Raw genomic sequence first — 17,928 nt, 5'->3', positions numbered from 1 at the left:
GGTGGAAAGACCAAAGCAATTTTACCCTTCTTTCTACTTTACAGCAGGTCTCATTCAAGATATCTTGTTAGTTGTCTATTTGCTCAACTCAGCTCCAGAATTCCACGTCACACTCAAAAATATAATTTCACTTACAGTGTATGTTTCTTCTACCTCGGCTCTTGAAGCTTTTCTCTGCCATTTCACGCAGGTCCCATTAAATATCGATACATTGATGAGCAATTCCTCTTCTGTGAGCAGAAGTACAAACACAGAAGGAAAACTCTGTCGTTATGTGAACATTAAACCATAATCATTTGTCATCTGCTTCTCCTGCTCTACTCTGTGCTCAGTGTGCTTTTCACACAGCACAAAATAGCACAAAAGTAAATGGGGTGTTTTCATTTCATTTTGTAGGGTCCTGAAGTTAGAAATATAAAATAAAATGAAGGAGAAAGTTCTGCTCTAGCAATTATTTCACAAGTATCCATTTGGCGCACATTGTCACTGCAAACAGCAGCAACAACAAAAAAAAGCCTTCCCCAGTTTTTGAGTTTTTGCCTTTGTTAGTTTCTCTTCTTATGGCTGGAAAGCCTTGAAAAAGAATATCAGAACTACTTTATAGTTTTAAGTGAGACCAAAAAGAAAAACAACAGAGGAACTACATCTACCTGCCTTTTCACTTATACCATCTCATCAGCATCTTGTTTAAGGGTTTTCAGTTTACAGCTGAGCAAAGACTGATCTTTCTCACATGGGTGGCCAGTCCAGATGGAGCAGTCTCTGAGATCTCATCTAATTACTCCTGGAACATTTCTACTAGAAGAGCGTGCAGGTACCTGGCACACTATGCTGGAATGTACATTCTCAGGCAAGCATTTCACAAAAGTACAAAGATCCTTGTAATGATAGTGCCCATTTCAAATAAAAAGCAGTAATGAGTGTATCTGCTCTACTACTACTGATACCTACTGGAAACAGTGGAGAGTCAGTCTCCTTGAGCCAAAGCTACAAAATGATCGGGTTTTCAGTCTCACAAGACTCATCATTCTATATCAGGGTGCTCAACCCCTAGCCCATGGCCCCATGTTATCTGGACCCTGGGACTCCTCACAGGTCTGGAAATTTACCAGCCCCTGCTGCCAAATTTCCAGACCTGTTGGGAGCCCTGAGTCCTGCATGATGGATCCTGTGCCTGATCCTAATACACGGAACTGGGTGGGGGCAGCGCTGGGCCCCAGGGCCCAATCCCAGCATGCAGAGGGTGGGAAGGGGGAGTACCAGGCCCCAGGGCTTCATCTGGCCTGAGGGGTCAAAAGGTTGAGCACCCCTTGTCTATAGCATCTTCAAACTATTTTGGAAAACATTTCTGTAAGAGGAAGATTGTACCAGTTCACAAAAACCAAACAAACAAAAAAACCAAACAAGAAAACACCTGGATAAAGACAAGGAGTGTTAATATGGAGCATTTAAAAATGCATAAAGGAGGATTCTATACCTCTGAGGAAAAAAAATCTTTATCAAATTGCTTTAGGAAGGCTTATGGGATATTTTCTGTACTTGAAACACTCATTATGGCTCCATTCATTCTTTCTTAGAGAGTGTGTTTAAATGTAGCTGTATGGTGACACTGCTATGGCACTTTGCTTTAGTAGTTCCTTTTGGAAGGACTATTTTTCCTCAGAGGTATAGAATCCTCCTTTATGCAAAGTCGCAAGCCTGTACTTTGAGTAGAGGCTGGGGAGTTAAGAGATCCACCAGCTGGATACAAGAAGCCGAGCCAGGAGCTGGCACAGCAGCTCGGCAGAGCTGGTGGTTGGCAAGTGGATGGGGTGTAGGGGAGGCGGAGCCTCAGGACCAACCACGACAAATCTGAGAGTAACCCCATCTCCAGGCCAGGGATGAGAACACCACTGAACCCCTCCTCTTAGTTACAAAGTTCATCAAGTCATGGCAGGAAAGTTGCAGGCCTGACCCAGGGAGCAGGGGGATACCCACAGCGCCAACCGAGAGTGCCACAGTCCTCAACACTTCTGCATGCCTAATGCCCTTTGAGGAAGGGCAGTATGAGATGAAACTGACCACTTAAAGTCACATCTTAAGACTGTCGTATCAAGTTGCTCCTGCATTTTTCTCCTTCAACCTTCACGTCTCACTTATTGGATTGGTCAAAATTCAAACTAAGATGTTATTATTATTATTTTGCTGTTATTATTATATACATCTTCTTACCAGACATTAAAAAGCAAAATCATTCAGATATTAAGCAATCAACACTTACCAGCTACTGGAGGTATTATGGGGATTTGTAAAACAAACTTGGTAGATCCCTCAGTGATACTGATAGTGTAGTTACTACCCAGGTGTAGAGGCAAACACACCTCTGGGTTCTCTTTCTCTGTCGTGAAGTTAATCATCACTTCATGGGAGAATTCCTCCAAGTACCCCTGTCGACCCTGTATGTGAAACTATCATGGCAATGGAAATCTTTTAAGATGATCTTCAATAAAAAACAAAGATTCAAGCAGCTGTCTAAAACTCCAGTTTAATTACAAATTTACAGTTCTGACTTTAAACAGTCTTCTGACAGATGTAACTGCTGTATCTCAAACCAATTCTCTCCAAGTACCCAACAAGTGTACATGTCATACTCACTAGATAGGTTTCCTCCACCCCAGCTCTTCCAAAATGTCTCCTCCATTTCAAACAGGTACCATTAAATACTGAAACATTGCTGAATCTGTCCTCTTCTAAAAAACAGAAGAAAAAAAGGAGAAAAAGGCATAGCTTCTCAAAAAGCATGTCCCTTACAATTGGCTGCATTACTTCCTTATGACATTTATAAGCCAAATTCTTAATTTTGTTATTATTCTCTCTTTCAAAACAGCACCTAGAAGCTACATGGTATCACAGCCTGAACTAATATCCGTGTAAGGCTTGTCTACACAGGGACTTTTTCCAGCATATAACTGTTTCTGAATTCCTATATATGCAAACATTTGTTACATAATACTAAAGCCTTCACACATGAAACTGTTGAAATACAATTGAACCTTAAATTCACATCCTACCTTCATTTGAATTACTTTTCAAGTTTGACAACTGTCCAGACATAGTTCCTGTACTGAAGGCCTGACAATCCAAATAGACAAGATGAATGAAAGGTGGGAGGGGAAACAGAAACACTGGGCAAGTCATGTTACTTCTCTAAGGCTCAAAGCAGGGTAGAGACAGAACGTGGGGAAAAAAACAGGTCTCTTGCATGGCATTCCTGTGACCCCACCCTGCAGGCCATGCTGCCCCAGTAATCTCTACATTTTAGCCTTAGAGCTGTATGGTGGATTGCAGTTCTGACATTCTGCTTTTGTTACATATTCTCAATATGCGATCCAAGTACATAAAGAATAAGATGGGATGCAAAATATACCTTCCTAACCTAAGAGGAGATTAGGGTTTTTATTATCTTTTAATTTTAAGTAGTAATTTTTTTTTTAAAAAGCATATTTTTATTTAAGGTACAGTTGCCAAAAAAGAAAAACATGACAAGTTTAATTTAAGCTGTCAAATTCTCTGTCTCTCTCATGGACCCTTCTCACCAAGTTTCTCTTCAGCAACCACCTATTCTGACCACACCTCATAGTCACGGTACATCCTCCCTCCAAGGACTATTTATATTGACCATGCATCATGGTCTCTCACACAGCATTCATCTAGGGATTCCTGGCCCAGTCATCCTTCACAATCTCTCACATGTGGCTTCTCTCCAGTGACCATGTACATTTCTTTGTCAAAAGGACCTTTGAATCTGGTAAATGCATTGCTCCAGTCATTTGCAGTCCCTTAACCACTTCACTTAAGCCACAATTAATCAGTCAAATAGCCATAGTTCATTCCAAGTTAACTTCCCCTAATGCAACACAGCTCTGTAAAGCAAACAGCACTTACCAGCTGTGTGAATCATGACAGTAACTGGTACCGAGGGCTCAGGAAATATAATGGCAATGTTTACTGTATAGTTCGTGCCCACAGGTAAATCTAGACACGTCTCTGGAGCCTCTTCAGCTGCAGTGAAGTTAAACAATCTTTCATGGAAGATTTCCTTCTGATGCCATCTGTGACCTTGGATGTGAAACTTTGGAAGAAAAAGAAAGTCACATTTTCAGCTCTGTGCTCTTTTCTGGCCATTTTATGAAGAAAGGGATGGTTCCTCTAGGCCAGGGGTCGGCAACCCTCAGCATGCATGCCGAGCATGGCACGCGAAGCCATTTTCCTCGGCATGTGTTGGGGCTGGGATGGGGAGGCAGCTGCTGTTTGCAGCCTCCAGGCTACAGCCGGCCCTGGCTCTGGGTAGCTGCTGCCAGCCAAGAGCCCGGGCTGCTCCCAGCACGTGGCTGTGAGGCTGCAAGCAGGGCTGGGAGGCAGGAGCTTTAGGTGAGGGGGAAGGGGCACAAGCAGGGCATCCTGCCATGTACCCCCTGCCCTGGTTTTGTTTTTCTAGCATGCTGGCACTCCGGCACCTTCCAAGGTAGGCATTGTGGGGGTTTTTGGCAATCCGACCAAAAAACATTGCCTACCCCTGCTCTAAGCACATGTGTTCTCAAGGAATTCAATGCAATTACCAGAGTTTTTCTCTCCCTTTATCCTCTCCTTCACTTTACTGTCTACTGTGCAATGGTAAGTTCTGTCCTTTACTCCATTCATGAATTTCCAATTACATTTCTTTTATCAGCAGTGGACCCTGACATCATACTTCAGGTAATTTCCCTCTATTCTTGCCAGTTCTGATAAAGGGAATTTTTCTTATTCATAAGATTCTGAGAATTTTTTATGGGTATTTAGGCACATGACTTCCATTCCATTCTAATTCAAAAATCAGTAGGAATTAGACATTAAGACATTTTAAAAGTCTGGCCATCCATGCTTTGAGGATGCTTATATTTAATGCGCAGTACACATACCACACTACCAAACATCTAGGGCACTGATGTGCTACTGCACTCATAATAACTCCTCATACTGGGATCAATTCCAAGTTATGTAAAGACTTCTTAATTGATTTGCTCCTTCTAATTTCTGCCAAAACAAATTAAATGCTGCTACAGTGGGGATGTGAATTTAGGATGATCCTCCAATAATTAGATTTTATACGTGGAAAATGATAACAAATTTATCATTTTTCCATGTAAATAATCTAATTATTGAAGAGTTGTCTTAAATTCAAAGTCATCTTGAATTTGTGTAAATAAAGGACTAGTTATTCCTCTTGTCCACTTGAAGAAGGAAGCTCACTTCTGAGAAATGTTCCTACTTAAACTATATTTAACTATTACTGTGCATACTACTACCATTAACAGAATCAGAATTTAACCTACCAGAAAGCATAAGCAGCATATTGTTTAACTGGGCTTTTATTATCAGGAGTACTGCTGCTGAAAACATTTTGGTAACCAGATAATGATTTGTGATAATGATTTCCATAACTACAATCCCATGACATGACATTCTGGACATTAGGAAGAACTTCTTCACAGTTCGAGTGGCCAAGGTCTGGAACGGGCTCCCAAGGGAGGTGGTGCTCTCCCCTACCCTGGGGGTCTTCAAGAGGAGGTTAGATGGGTATCTAGCTGGGGTCATTTAGACCCAGCACTCTTTCCTGCTTATGCAGGGGGTCAGACTTGATGATCTATTGAGGTCCCTTCCGACCCTAACATCTATGAATCTATGAATCTATGATTACTATGTGTTGTGCAGGTCATCTTTTAACTATGCAGTTTAAATGGCAGTAGCATGTTGTGCAGATAATTTTTACCACTGTTTTTTTTAACTCTGGACTTGCAGTCACTCATGCTTTGCCTGTGGTATTTTTGATCACTTGATTTCCTTGCACCAGTGTTTGCACACAAACAAGCCCAAAAAGATTTTTTTTAGAAGATCAAAATAATGAAGATTGGGGATTTGATAACAAGAGTTCAACAGGAAGCTATGCAGCATGCAGGGCTCAGATAATCCCAAGAACCAATGCGCTCAGGGACGTTCCTCCAAGAGAGAGAAACAACAAACACTCTGTCTTCCTTACCAGATATACCACCTTCAGACCAACTTCTCTAGGGCTCCTTTCCCACCTGACACAGGTTTGGTTAAATACAGAAACATTGCTGATGGCTGTCTTCACTGAGAGAGAAGGAAAAAGAAAGGCATGCAAGATAAATAAAAAAAATAGATTTAGTATTTTGAAGGGGGGAACTAGAGATCTAGTTGGTGTGGGGGTTGCAACTGGCAGCAGATACTGGTAGACAAGATGAGAGCTCTTGGTGGCAGAGAGCTCACTGCACATGAACTACAGTATTCAGTCAAAGAGGGGTATGACCACAGTACCACACACTAGGGCTGTGTGAAGCTTCTGGTGCCGACTCGATTTGGAGGAGATTCAGCCCAATTCAGTGGCTGAATCTCCAAATCCGAATTGCCTCGGGGACCAATTAAAAAGGTCCAAATCAATTCGAAGCTCTCTAAATCAATTCAGAAGATTTAGAGAGCTTCAGCAATTCAGGCAGTCCCTGCTGGCTGCAACAGGGAGCTAGACCTGGACTCCATGCTGGTAAGTAGGGGGTAGGGCAGGGGAGACTGGAGGAGGGGGAAGGGGACCATGGGGGGACCCCTGATAGGCCTTATCCCCTGACTGTTCTCCCAGCCCCCGCCAAAAACCCCCTGACACCTGCCCACACTCCCAGCTCCACCCCCCCAATGGCTGCCCCCCATGCCCCAGCTCCCAGTTGTTTAAAAAAAGCCCAGACTCACTGGCTGCTGCCAGGCGGGGGGGCGGCAATCCCCACTTCCCCCCACTGCCCCCTGACCCCTGCCCACTCTCCTAGCACCCCCCATGGCTGCCCCACCCACCCCACCTCCTCGCCCTTTAAAAAAAACAAAACAAAAAAAACCACCCTACACTCATCAGCTGCTAAAGCAGCCTTGGGGCTTCTGGGGGCTCCTGGCAGAGCTCCCCATGTGGCATGGGGCAGTGGGGATCACCCCCCCCACCACACCTGGCAGGAGCCAGTGAGTTGGGGCTTTATTTTTTTTAAAGGGTTGAGAGCTGGGCCAGGCAGAGCAGTCATGAGGGGCAGCTGGGAGAGTGGGCAGGGGTTGGGGGGCTCATGGCAAAGCCCCCCACACACTGCGGGGCAATGGGGGGCAGCGGGGATCACCCCCCGCCTGGCAGCACCAGGTGAGTCAGGGCTTTTTTTTCCCAAAGAGCCGGGAGCTGGGGCAGGCGGGGCTGGGAGAGCGGGCAGGGGATGGGTCCTGTGCAATTCAGAGATTTAGCTCATTTGGCAGCAGCTGAATCTCCAAATCAGATTCAGCTGAATTGATTCAGGACAGTGATTCAAATCACCAAATCGAATCACTGTTTCCTGAATCAGCCGAATCTAAATCCAAATACAAAGCAAATACTAGCTGCTTCGCACAGGCCTACCACGCACCCCCCTGGATCTACTTCTGCCTTTCGACACAGAGAAACCTGTTCCAAAGCTAAAAGTGCAGAGGGGTGGAAACGTTAGAAAAAGAACATCAGTCAGTTGATCATCAATTGTAATCATCAACACAGACACAGGCAAGAAGAAAAAGAACCATTTACTGTAAAAATGCCGGTGAAACAAGATGTACTCTGCCGTTAGCCCTAGGAATGCCCCACAACTGAGAACTCTGAGTGGCATCTTTTTCTCTCTCAAACTCAGATGAGTTATTTGCATGTTCAACTGTTTCCTTCTTTAAAGCTGACACACTTAAAAAACTTTTTTTAAAAAGGAGGACAAGAGCATATCACAATGAAAAGAAAACCCATGGCATATTAATGAAACTTGAATGAAAAGACAGATCCACTTTCCAGGATTCTGTAGCAAGTAAATCAAACACCAGATCCATCAGATGGCAAAGCCTTCAGTAGAAGTACAGTTGTAACAAATGCTCAGTTGTCCATCACAAACAGACCAGGCAGTGCCCTTCACAGAGGGTGTGTTTACACATGCATTAGATCCGGGAGCAGTTTACTTGCAAGAAAACTACTCAAGAGTAAATGCTGCCAGCCAGGCATCTACACATGTAGGGAAGTGGGAGAAGATTTGCTGCTAATGGCAGCAAACTAGTCTCGCTTCCTGGGGCCCTGCAATGGGAGAGATTTAGGCTCCTCTTGGGTGCTAGCCTACGGGCTAGCTGTGAGCACTGGGCTAGGAGACAGCTGGGACATCTCTCTTTGCCCCCTGGGGCTGGGGCAGGGACAATGTCCCCCTGCCTCGGGAATAAGAAGCTCTCAGCCCCAGCTCTCTGATCGGGCAGGGGACTTGGAAAGAGCTGCAGGGGAGGGACAGATCCAGCCCCAGCCCCCTGCTCAGATCCAGCTGGGGCTTGCTGCTAGCTGCCCCACTGGTGGATCAGGGCAAGGGGCTGGGACCTGCCCCTCCCCTGCAACTTGTTCCAAGCTACATACCCCAATCGCCTGATTGGGGCATGGGCCTGGGACCTGCCCCTGACTGGGACAGTTTCCTGTTCTGCGATCATGGGGTGGGAGCTAGAGAACCTGTTCCATGCTCAGCTCCCTACTCAGCTCCCCACAGAGCTGAACAGGGAACAACCTCCCCAGTCTGTTCCTCACCCAGCTCCATGGAGTTGGGAGGGGAACAGGCTTCCTAGCCCCCTCCACTAGGGAGCTCCCAGCACTAACTCCACAACCGTGGGGCCGGCGCTGGGAGATCCTTATCTCCCAGCCCAAGCCTCATGACTGCAAAGCTCCAGCTGGGAGATAAGGATCTTCCAGCCCCCCGCTCCCCGATTGCAATCTTGGAACAGGTGCTTGGAGCATCCTGCTCCAGGGGCAGGGAGCAATCTTCCTCCCTCTGATGGCTGACTGACCAGGAGGAAGTCAGGCATTTACACGAGCTCTACTGCACAGTTAGCAATCACAAGTAAATTTGCTACTTGCATTCGCAGGTAGCAAATTTACTCATGATTAGCAAGGTTTACTATGCAGTAAGCATATGCATGTGTAGACGTACATGTTTACTGTGCAGTAAACTGCACTACTTCACAGTAAAGCATCTTGTGTTGATGCACCCAGAGTGGAGAAAATGACAGAACAGCCAGTGACAGACTGATAATTTTACTGATCCCTTTTATTATGTTGTGTCTAAGAGTTAACCAAAGAAAAAGACATGATGCTACACACTATACAACTACAGAGGAATGCACAATCCCAGTAGAGTTTACAATCTGAAAGAATAAGACAGATAAAGGAAGGAGGACATGCAAATCAAACAAGCAGTGTGACAGCAACAAACATTATGGGCTGGGAAGCTTTCAAAAGATAGTACTTTCCTTCCTTTTTTCCTGTGTATCGTAATAATTCTTTCACGGGTTACCATTTTTTCTGTGCAAATTTGCAGTAATTGACGCTTAATCTTCTATCCAATATAAGATATGTAGTATTTAAGATTACAAGTCTCTAGGCCTGGATATATTATTCATGTGTTGAGGTAGTGTTTCCAGTGAACGCAAGGAGGAAGTAGCATGTTGAGTGCTGAATATGGTAAACATGTATTATCCACTTTGATTCAAACTCCCACATCTAACAAGAGAGTTGAAAAGGATTTTTTTTCTCTATTGTAGAAGAGAAATCAATCTGCAATTAACAGACAAGGCCACTGGGTGCCACTGTTGTTCCATAAAATGAAAGTTCAGGACCAAAGATGGAATCAACAGAACTCACAACAGCCATGATATCCAGCCACCCGTGGAGAGGAGTGAGAGGAAGATTTCTGGAAAAAAGGAGGTACAGAAATGGGCACTAGGACAGGGGGGGTAGAGATGGGTATTGGAGGAGTCAGAGTAGGAAACTGGAAGGAAAAAGAAGATAAGAGTGTCACAAAGGCAAGGAGCAGCCAGGAAAGGAAAATAATAAAAGATTGGGAATATTGGTGAGAGGTTAAAAAAAAGAAAGGGAAAAAAATGCCAGAAAGAAAATAATCTGAAAAGGAAGGGAGATTTGGGAGAGGAGAAACAAGAAGCAACCAAGAGAACCAAAAGAGAAATGCAAAGGAAAGATGGAGTAGGTATAAAACTTGAATTCTACTTACTCACTTCCCAGCACTTTAAGGGATCTGGCAAGAAATGGGGGAGCTCTCTTTAAACTTGGGAGTGGAGCAGAATCTCTGGGTCACAATGGCAACCAATCTTGGAAGAGCCAGGTAACTGTCTCCAGACAGGTAAAAGTACACTGTTGCCAATGCCACCTCTACCTCTGGGTAGAGGCGCTGCACCAGTTCAAGCCCTACTAATAACCTAATAACCCAGCTCAACTCTGCTCAAAGGAGACTACTTTTATAGCTAAGCAGAATTCAGCTTCTCTGACTCAATCTTTGGTTTTTTGCCCACTAAGACTGTCAACAAAGTTGGGCCTTAGGGCCACCTGGAAAGTATGAAGCTAGTTTTGTGATATCGTGAATGGCCTCCAAGGAACTTACCTAAGAACCCCAACTTATCACATGCACCATCAACCAGTCTTCAGATGGTCATGGCATTGGGCCTCTGACTGACCCACAAATACTCTGACTGATGTCTGTGAAAGATTTTCTAAGCTTTTACTAGTCAGAACCACCAGCTCCAAGCACGTAAGAGATGGCATGTATGCAACAAACTCCATTTCAATTACATGCCATCTTCTAAAAGTAACTACAAGAACAGCCCAAATTCATGCAGAGACATTTCCTCCGACTCACCTTCACACACATAAACATGGCTTAGGACAGAGGAAAAGACAAGTATTTCCTTCCCTTTTTCTTATGTTTGCTTTATGATTGCAGTGACAACTGCAAATGACACACTGCAAATGCCATCTGCTACTAGTCTGTACTACACGTACATTCTTCATGAGTAATCAGCACTACAGAAAGAGTGTTTCAGTCACTGTTTCTATCCAAGCTCTTCTACAGTACCTATTATCATAGAATCCAGGCACAGTACTTTCGGCTTTTTTCTTCTTTTGCATCTGTAGCCAGGGGTTTTTTGACAGGGATACATCACAAAGTAATTGCCATTATTTTGCATGTTGGACTAAGGGATCTAGTCCCTGTGTTACAAAGCTCAAAAAAACCTTAGCTGTGAAGCTGAAAGAGGATGTCTAAAATTCAGCTGTCATCCCCCCTCCACCAGCTGAACAGCTCACAGAAGAACTGCAATGTTATAGGTACAAACCACCATGCAGGAAGAAACAGAGGGATAGCTAATGATTTACTACTTCCTTTGGTCTAAAAACGTTACCAGGATACAATTAGGGGCCAAACAGACTCTTGAAGCAGATTGACAAAAAACAGGCATAGGAGGTACAATTCTCAGCACATCCACAAAGGAAAGGTGTATTAATCATATGCAAAAGTTATAGTGTCAGAACAAGCTAGCCTAGATGGGCTGGGACTAGAAATGCTGCATGGCCTCCCTCTATCTGGAAATTATTTTTGGTATTAGGTTTGATATTTGTAATCAGAAGTTCTATAATCATTAACTGGGTTTCAAACAAAAAGCTTAATTAGCCTGAAAGCCAGACCTTTTTTTTTTTTGTTAATCATAGTTGAATTGCCTCTCTTTGATCTGGGGAACAATGCCTCCCACAATGCAAACCCCACCTGTGTTTTTTCAGACAATTAAAGAAATTAGCAGATTATCAGATGTCTGGATTTTAGGCTTCAGATTAACCCTTTATGCATTTTACATTAGAGAGTCAGTTTAAAACCCGCCCCAGAAATAATTCCAGCAGCAGGGTCCAAGACCCACCAGTCTTCCTTTCAGAGAAATGCCTTCCTCATTGGCTTAGTCAGGCTCCCTCTTCCTTGCTCTCCTTCTGGCCCCATGGACCAACTTCAATAGGGCAAGAAACATACCCCTGCCAAGCCTACCCCAACTTGGTGATAAGGCATACTCCTGGGAAGTATGATCTTAGGGTCTGAAACCCCTTGGGGCTTGAAACCTCTTGGAGTGAATAGCACCTAGAACCCAGGTCTCTGGCTCCCTGCAGAAGTATTAACCACTACATTATTGGGCAAGTGGTGAGTACCACCTCCTCTTCTTCAACCTATAAGGGACCCAGGGGGCAGTACTTTATGCCAAAGTCAATACTGCAGCAGTTAGGCACTCTGGTTTATGTAGGCACTCCCCAGAAACTGATCTGGATTAGAAGAGAGGTGCATGGTTTTCAGCCCTGGGCCCAACACTTAAGCCTGGAGGAGCAGCAGTTGTTCAGATACAGCCCTTTTTCTAGCTTTCCAGTTGGCTAGCTGTGAGCGATTAGATGACCTGGATTTGCCTTGGGAGGTATTTAGCGATATTCATAGATTGTAGAGTCAGAAGGGACCACAATGGATCATCGTGTCTGACCCCCCTGCCCCTGGCAGGAAAGAGGACCGAGGTCAGATGACCCCAGCCAGGTGACTATCTAGCCTCCTCTTGAAGACCTCCAAGCTAGGTGATAGTACCACCTCTCTTGGAAGCCCATTCCAGATCCTGACCACCCTCACTGTGAAAAATTTCTTCCTAATATCTAACCTAAATCCACTCTCAAATAGTTTACACCCATTATTCCTAGTCACTCCCTGGGGCACCTTAGTAAACAGAGCTTCCCCTATTCCCCGCCGACCTCCCCTAATAAATTTATGGGCGGCCACAAGATCTCCCCACAGATCCCCACGTGGATGTGTTCACATTCTTGTGAAGGCTGAAGAGATTCAGCTTTCTCAACCTCCCCCCGTAGGGTCTATCACAAAGGCCACTAATCATGCAAGTGGCCCTCCTCTGGACCCTCTTGAGATTCCCCAAGTCCCTCTTGAAGTGCGGCGCCCAAAACTGGACACAGTACTCCAACTGCAGCCTGACCAGCATAGAGGGGGAGCATCACCTCCTTTGTTCTATTAGTCATGCACCTGCTAATGCATGACAAAGTGCGATTGGCCTTGTTGATGGCCTCGTTACACTGCCAACCCATGTTCATCTTGGAGTCAATTATGACTCCAAGATCCCTCTCTGCCTCTGAACTGCTGAGAAGGACACTTCCCAACCTATAGGTGTGTTGGAGGTTCCTCCTTCCCATGAGGAGTACCTTACATTTATCTTTATTAAATTGCATCCTATTTCTCTCTGCCCATTGATCCAACCTTTCCAGGTCAGCCTGAATCTGCTCCCTGACCTCCAGTGTACTAACTTTGCCCCATAACTTGGTATCATCAGTGAACTTGGAGAGGGTGCTCTCCATGCCCTCATCCAAATTGCTGATGAAGATATTGAATAATATCGGTCTGACGACTGAACCCTGTGGGACCCCACTGCCCACCTCTCTCCAGGTCAAGAAGGAACCATCCACCACCACTCTCTGGGTGCGGTCCCTAAGCCAGTTGGCCACCCACCTGACCGTACAGGCGTCCACTCTGCAGTCTGCTAGCTTCCCAATGAGGATAGGGCGCAAAACTGTGTCAAAGGCCTTCCTAAAGTCCAGGAAGATTACATCAGCCTTGGCTCCTGCGTCCAGGCAGTGTGTGACCTGGTCATAGAAGGCTACAAGATTTGTCAGGCAGGATCTACCTGTGACAAACCCGTGCTGGTTTCCCCTCAGCATCGTTTCCCCTGCAGGGCCTGCACAAATGTGTTCTTTGATTATTTTCTCTAGCATTTTCCCAGGAATAGAGGTAAGACTGACTGGTCTAAAGTTACCCGGATATTGTTACATGTTAACTTAAAAACATGTTAAAGGCCCTTAAACCAGGAGTGTCCACACATTAAGGCAGGGAAACACATGCTAAGGGCCCTCTGAGCCTGCTCAGAGAGACTCCTCTTCCATTAAGGATGGTCTCTAAGTGGTTTTAGGCAGTTTGTGTTGCAGATGTGGGACTGCTCCATAGGCCCAAAACCAGTTGGGAGCAGTCCTCCAGCATCCCAGGCAAGTTCGATCCAGGCTGGCAGGGGGGGCAGGGAGCAGACATCATGGTGGACCTGATGTCAGGGTGGTCTGATCTAGGGGCTAGCCAAATCCAGGCCAGTAGGGAGAAGATGAGCAGTGGCCCACCCCACACCCAGAATGGGCGCACCGTGCCACAGTGCCCACCCCACCCTTCTGGCCCAGATCAAACCCACCCCTCCACATCCCAGATCCCTGCTCTTCACCCTCCTGGCAGCTCCTGGCTAACTTGCAGCTCCTAGCACTGTCTCAGTAGAACAAGCAAGGAAGAGGAACCTACCCACTGTCAGTGCTGCCAGTGCTCTCTGGCCTGGGGTCAGCCCAGAGAGCAGTAGCAACCGAGCAGAAGCAGTGGCCATGGCTGGGCAGGCAGGTTCCCCTTCCCTGCCTGCTTTCCCAGGGATAAACCACAAGGGCCAAGGTGCAGAAGGGAAGCTCAGAGGGGCAGGGAGGGAGCCTCAGTGGTGGCGGGGATGGAGGAACAGCAGCTGGCTCGATTTGGGCCAGCGGGTGGGGGGAGGATAGAGATGGGGGTGCAAAGGGCAGCAAGGACCTAGTCAGGGCTAGTGGGGTCCCAACAGGACGCTGTCAGCCCCTGGCTGCCTTCAATCTGGTCCACCTACCCTGGCAGGCACAGACCCAACTTGGCTCTTAGCCCCACCCCTGCTCCCCCACCCTCTAAATACAGGTCAGATCAGTGCAGGTTACAGAGGGTTTTAACCTTTAACCTGTGACTGCTAAAAGTACATCTCAATTTTAGCACCAATTAAAATTAGCACATGCTAAGTGTAATGCATAACAAGGCTCTAGTTCTCCCAGTCACTGTACAGGAAACCCAGGGACTGTCTCCCCACTGTACAGGAAACCCTCTTCCTCCCCTTACCCAGGACAAAGATTTGAATATTAGCTGTTGTGATGCTTAAGGGGAGGCATTTCAGACAGTCAGTCAGACTTGCCCTAAGCAACTCATCCAGGCAGTCCACAGTAGAGTAGGGAACTGGGTTTTGGTCTCCAGATTGCCAGATGAGCCCTAACCATAGGGCCATCCATCCATTCCAGACACAAAGGGCTAAGGATCTGCTCATAGGCTTATGGCTCAAGGGTTTATCACAATGTTACAGTGAAACAATCTGAAGAGGTCCATCTTCAGAGAGAAAGGTAAAGAGACAAAGAGCTCAAAACTTCAACCACGGCTATTACCACTTGTGCAATCACAGGAGATGGAACAATAAACCACATTTCCCCTAGAGTAGTATTTTTTCTATTTGCTCTCTGCATTTGATGGTTCTTTTCTGTATCACTGAGTTTCACTTCTGTGTTGCTAGTCAAAACTAGTCCCTCATCTCATGCATCAGCATGACATCAGCTTTGTGAAGCAGTGCTCTAGAAGCCCATATGCCTGCCTTCCCCTGAGAGACAGTCACAGCAGCTGCTTCTGGGGCTGTCTGCTTCAACACTAAGTAGTTACTTCTCATTTTGCTTGGAAAATCATTTACGTTACAGATTTCTAGTAATATGGTCATAGTAGCCTGTCTCTTATTGAAGTTGAACGTAATATTTTATTTTTTTGAAACAGAAACTTGATTAAGTAATTTTCTCCTCTGGATAAAGACAAATAATTGACTAGACAGGAGGAATCACTATTTTGACCTTTCTTCAGTTAAACAATTGTACCTCATCCTGTGTTGGCATGGATAGGTATTTGATACTAATAATTGTTCTTTAGGAGAGGGGTGCAGGAGGAGTTCTCTGGGAGTGGGGCAATGAAAGCCATCCCAGAAATGGGAGGAATGGGTCAATGCCTTTGAGGGTACTGGTGGTATTGTAACCAGGGCTGCAGAAAGGATGAGGTACCATACAAGGTCTCCAGTGACAAAGCAACAGAAAAATCTACAGACTTGAGATTTCCAGAGCTGTAGGGAGCCAAGGAGCGAGATAAAATGAAGGCGAGCCCAGGCAAACGAGTGCCACTGCAAAAACTCACTCTGACCTTCCTTTCCACTCTGCCTGTGTCAAATCTATATTCTAATACAACGTACCTGCTATTCAGTACATGTTCAGCACCGCTGGCACACTTAGTCTCACGTGGGCCTGATAATGTATGTCCAGGGCCACTCTAAAGGAAATTACATCTGGAGTGTGCAGAGCATACTTTTTTAGTTATGCTCTATTGCAGGGGTCAGAAACCCCCGGCACATGTGCCAAGCATGGCATGTGAGGCGATTTTGCTCAACACGCCACCACCAGCCTGGGCTCTAGGCAGCTGCTGCCAGCCACGAAGCCCGGGCTGCTCCCAGCATGTGGCTGGGTGGCTGTAAGCCCTGCTACAAGCAGACCAAGCTCCGTGGTTGCCAGCAGCTACCCAGAGCCTGGGCCAGCTGCAGCCAGGAGGCTGCAAACATCTGCTCCAAGCTCCAGCGTTAGCTCCATACTGGTGGGTGCACACGTGCCTCGGAGCGGACGGTGGGGGAGGGGTCTGAGGCAGTGCAACCCCAGCCTCTCCCCTGCTGCTGGCACAGAGCTGATGACTGTGCTCCAGAGCCCAGTGTAGCTACCCAGGCTCTGGGCAGCTGCAACAGGCAGCGTGCAGGCTGCAAACATCTGCACCAGGCTCCACAGCCCTGGCATCAGCTCCATGCTGGTGGCGACTGCGTGGGCACCTCAGAGTGGACAGCAGAAGGGCTGTGCTGCCTCACGCCCTATCCCCACCATCCACTCCGAGACGTGTGTGCACCCGCTGGTATGGAGCTGATGCCAGAGCCCGGAGTAGTTGTTTGCAGCCTCCCGGCTGCAGCTGGCCCAGCCTCTGATAGCTGCTGCCAACCACAGAGCCCAGGCTGCTCGCCTGCCTGACTCCCACCCACTCTGAGCCCAGGCCCAGTCCAGCTCCCCCACCGGAATGAGGCTGGCGCTGCCCCCTTGCCAGAAGCACTGCACCTTTTGTAGGCCTAGCTGTGCAGAGTGGGTGGGTGGTTGGGCTGATGGGCAGGCTCTGGCTGATGGGCTGGCTCCTGGGGAAGCACAGGGGCTCTGGTGGGACCAGGGCATTGTTGGGTCAGACTTTATCCAGTGGCCCAGCAGCCCGGCTCCATACACCTGCACATCTAGTTCTGTGTGTTTGTCTGCCTGTCTGGTTCTGTGTGTCTGTGTGCGCACACTTGTCTGGTTCCGGATATCTGTGTGCATGTGTCCGTTCTGGGTGTGTTCTGGTTTTCTGTGTTTGTGCACGTGGTTCTAGGGGGGGGCGGGTGTGCGTGCACGTGTGTATTCGCGTGCGTGTGTGTGTGTGGTTGTCTCTCTGCTCTCCTTTTTCTCTCTCTCTCTCCTCTTTCTCTTATTTGTCTCTTTTCTCTCTCTCTCATTGCAACATGCTCAACAAAAAAGGAATACACAACAACAAAGGCAACATTTATGATTATTAAATATACTAATATGCAGTGCATCCTGCCATGTACCCTCCCCTCTGCCCCCACCCTCATTTTGTTTTCCTGGCATGCTGACACTCCAGTACCTTCCAACGTAGACATTGTGGGTTTTTTGGCGCATTGGCCAAAAAAAGTTCCCTACCCCTGATCTACTGTGTAGTCTGAGATGATGCAGACATGCTGTAGAACATCATAAATCTTACATGATTTTGGAAAAATACAGGCATGCACATGATGAGACAAACCTCCACAGCACAGGTAGGCATTTCCCTTTGAGCACACCCCTTTAAAGATATGGGAAAACACCAGATTTAGAATTAGCAACCGGGTAGCCCCATAACTTTAGCGAGGAGAATTTTTAACTTTGCCTGGCTCTCCAGGAAGCACATCAAAACAAATTAAAATGTCCCAGTTCTGACGTTCCATCTCCATCAGAGAAAAGTTAAAGGTAGCTGTGCAAAGCCTGGCTAAATGTCGCAACCATGAAAAGGGCAGGGAGAATATACAGCAGAAAGGAGAAGGACCAGCGTGGCT

The 17,928-nt window shown here is 46.5% G+C and overlaps 1 protein-coding gene across 1 annotated transcript in view; it reads right to left on the bottom strand.

Annotated features, from left to right (window-relative positions):
* Positions 1-17,928, bottom strand: part of SUSD1 (sushi domain containing 1) — a 100,249-nt gene that overhangs the window by 56,523 nt on the left and 25,798 nt on the right. Inside the window, exons 7-11 of the mRNA XM_019490779.2 lie at positions 6,056-6,150; positions 3,925-4,111; positions 2,635-2,729; positions 2,261-2,447; positions 136-230 (exon numbers count right to left, since the gene is read on the bottom strand). Of these exons, the coding sequence (XP_019346324.1) occupies positions 136-230; positions 2,261-2,447; positions 2,635-2,729; positions 3,925-4,111; positions 6,056-6,150 (659 nt within the window). The remainder of the gene's footprint in view (positions 1-135; positions 231-2,260; positions 2,448-2,634; positions 2,730-3,924; positions 4,112-6,055; positions 6,151-17,928) is intronic.

The sequence above is a fragment of the Alligator mississippiensis genome, chromosome 3 (assembly GCF_030867095.1).
Source record: "Alligator mississippiensis isolate rAllMis1 chromosome 3, rAllMis1, whole genome shotgun sequence".
Classification (NCBI taxonomy): Eukaryota; Metazoa; Chordata; order Crocodylia; family Alligatoridae; genus Alligator; species Alligator mississippiensis.
Note: the sequence above shows the minus strand (reverse complement) of the source record. Positions and strands in the feature narration are given on the sequence as shown.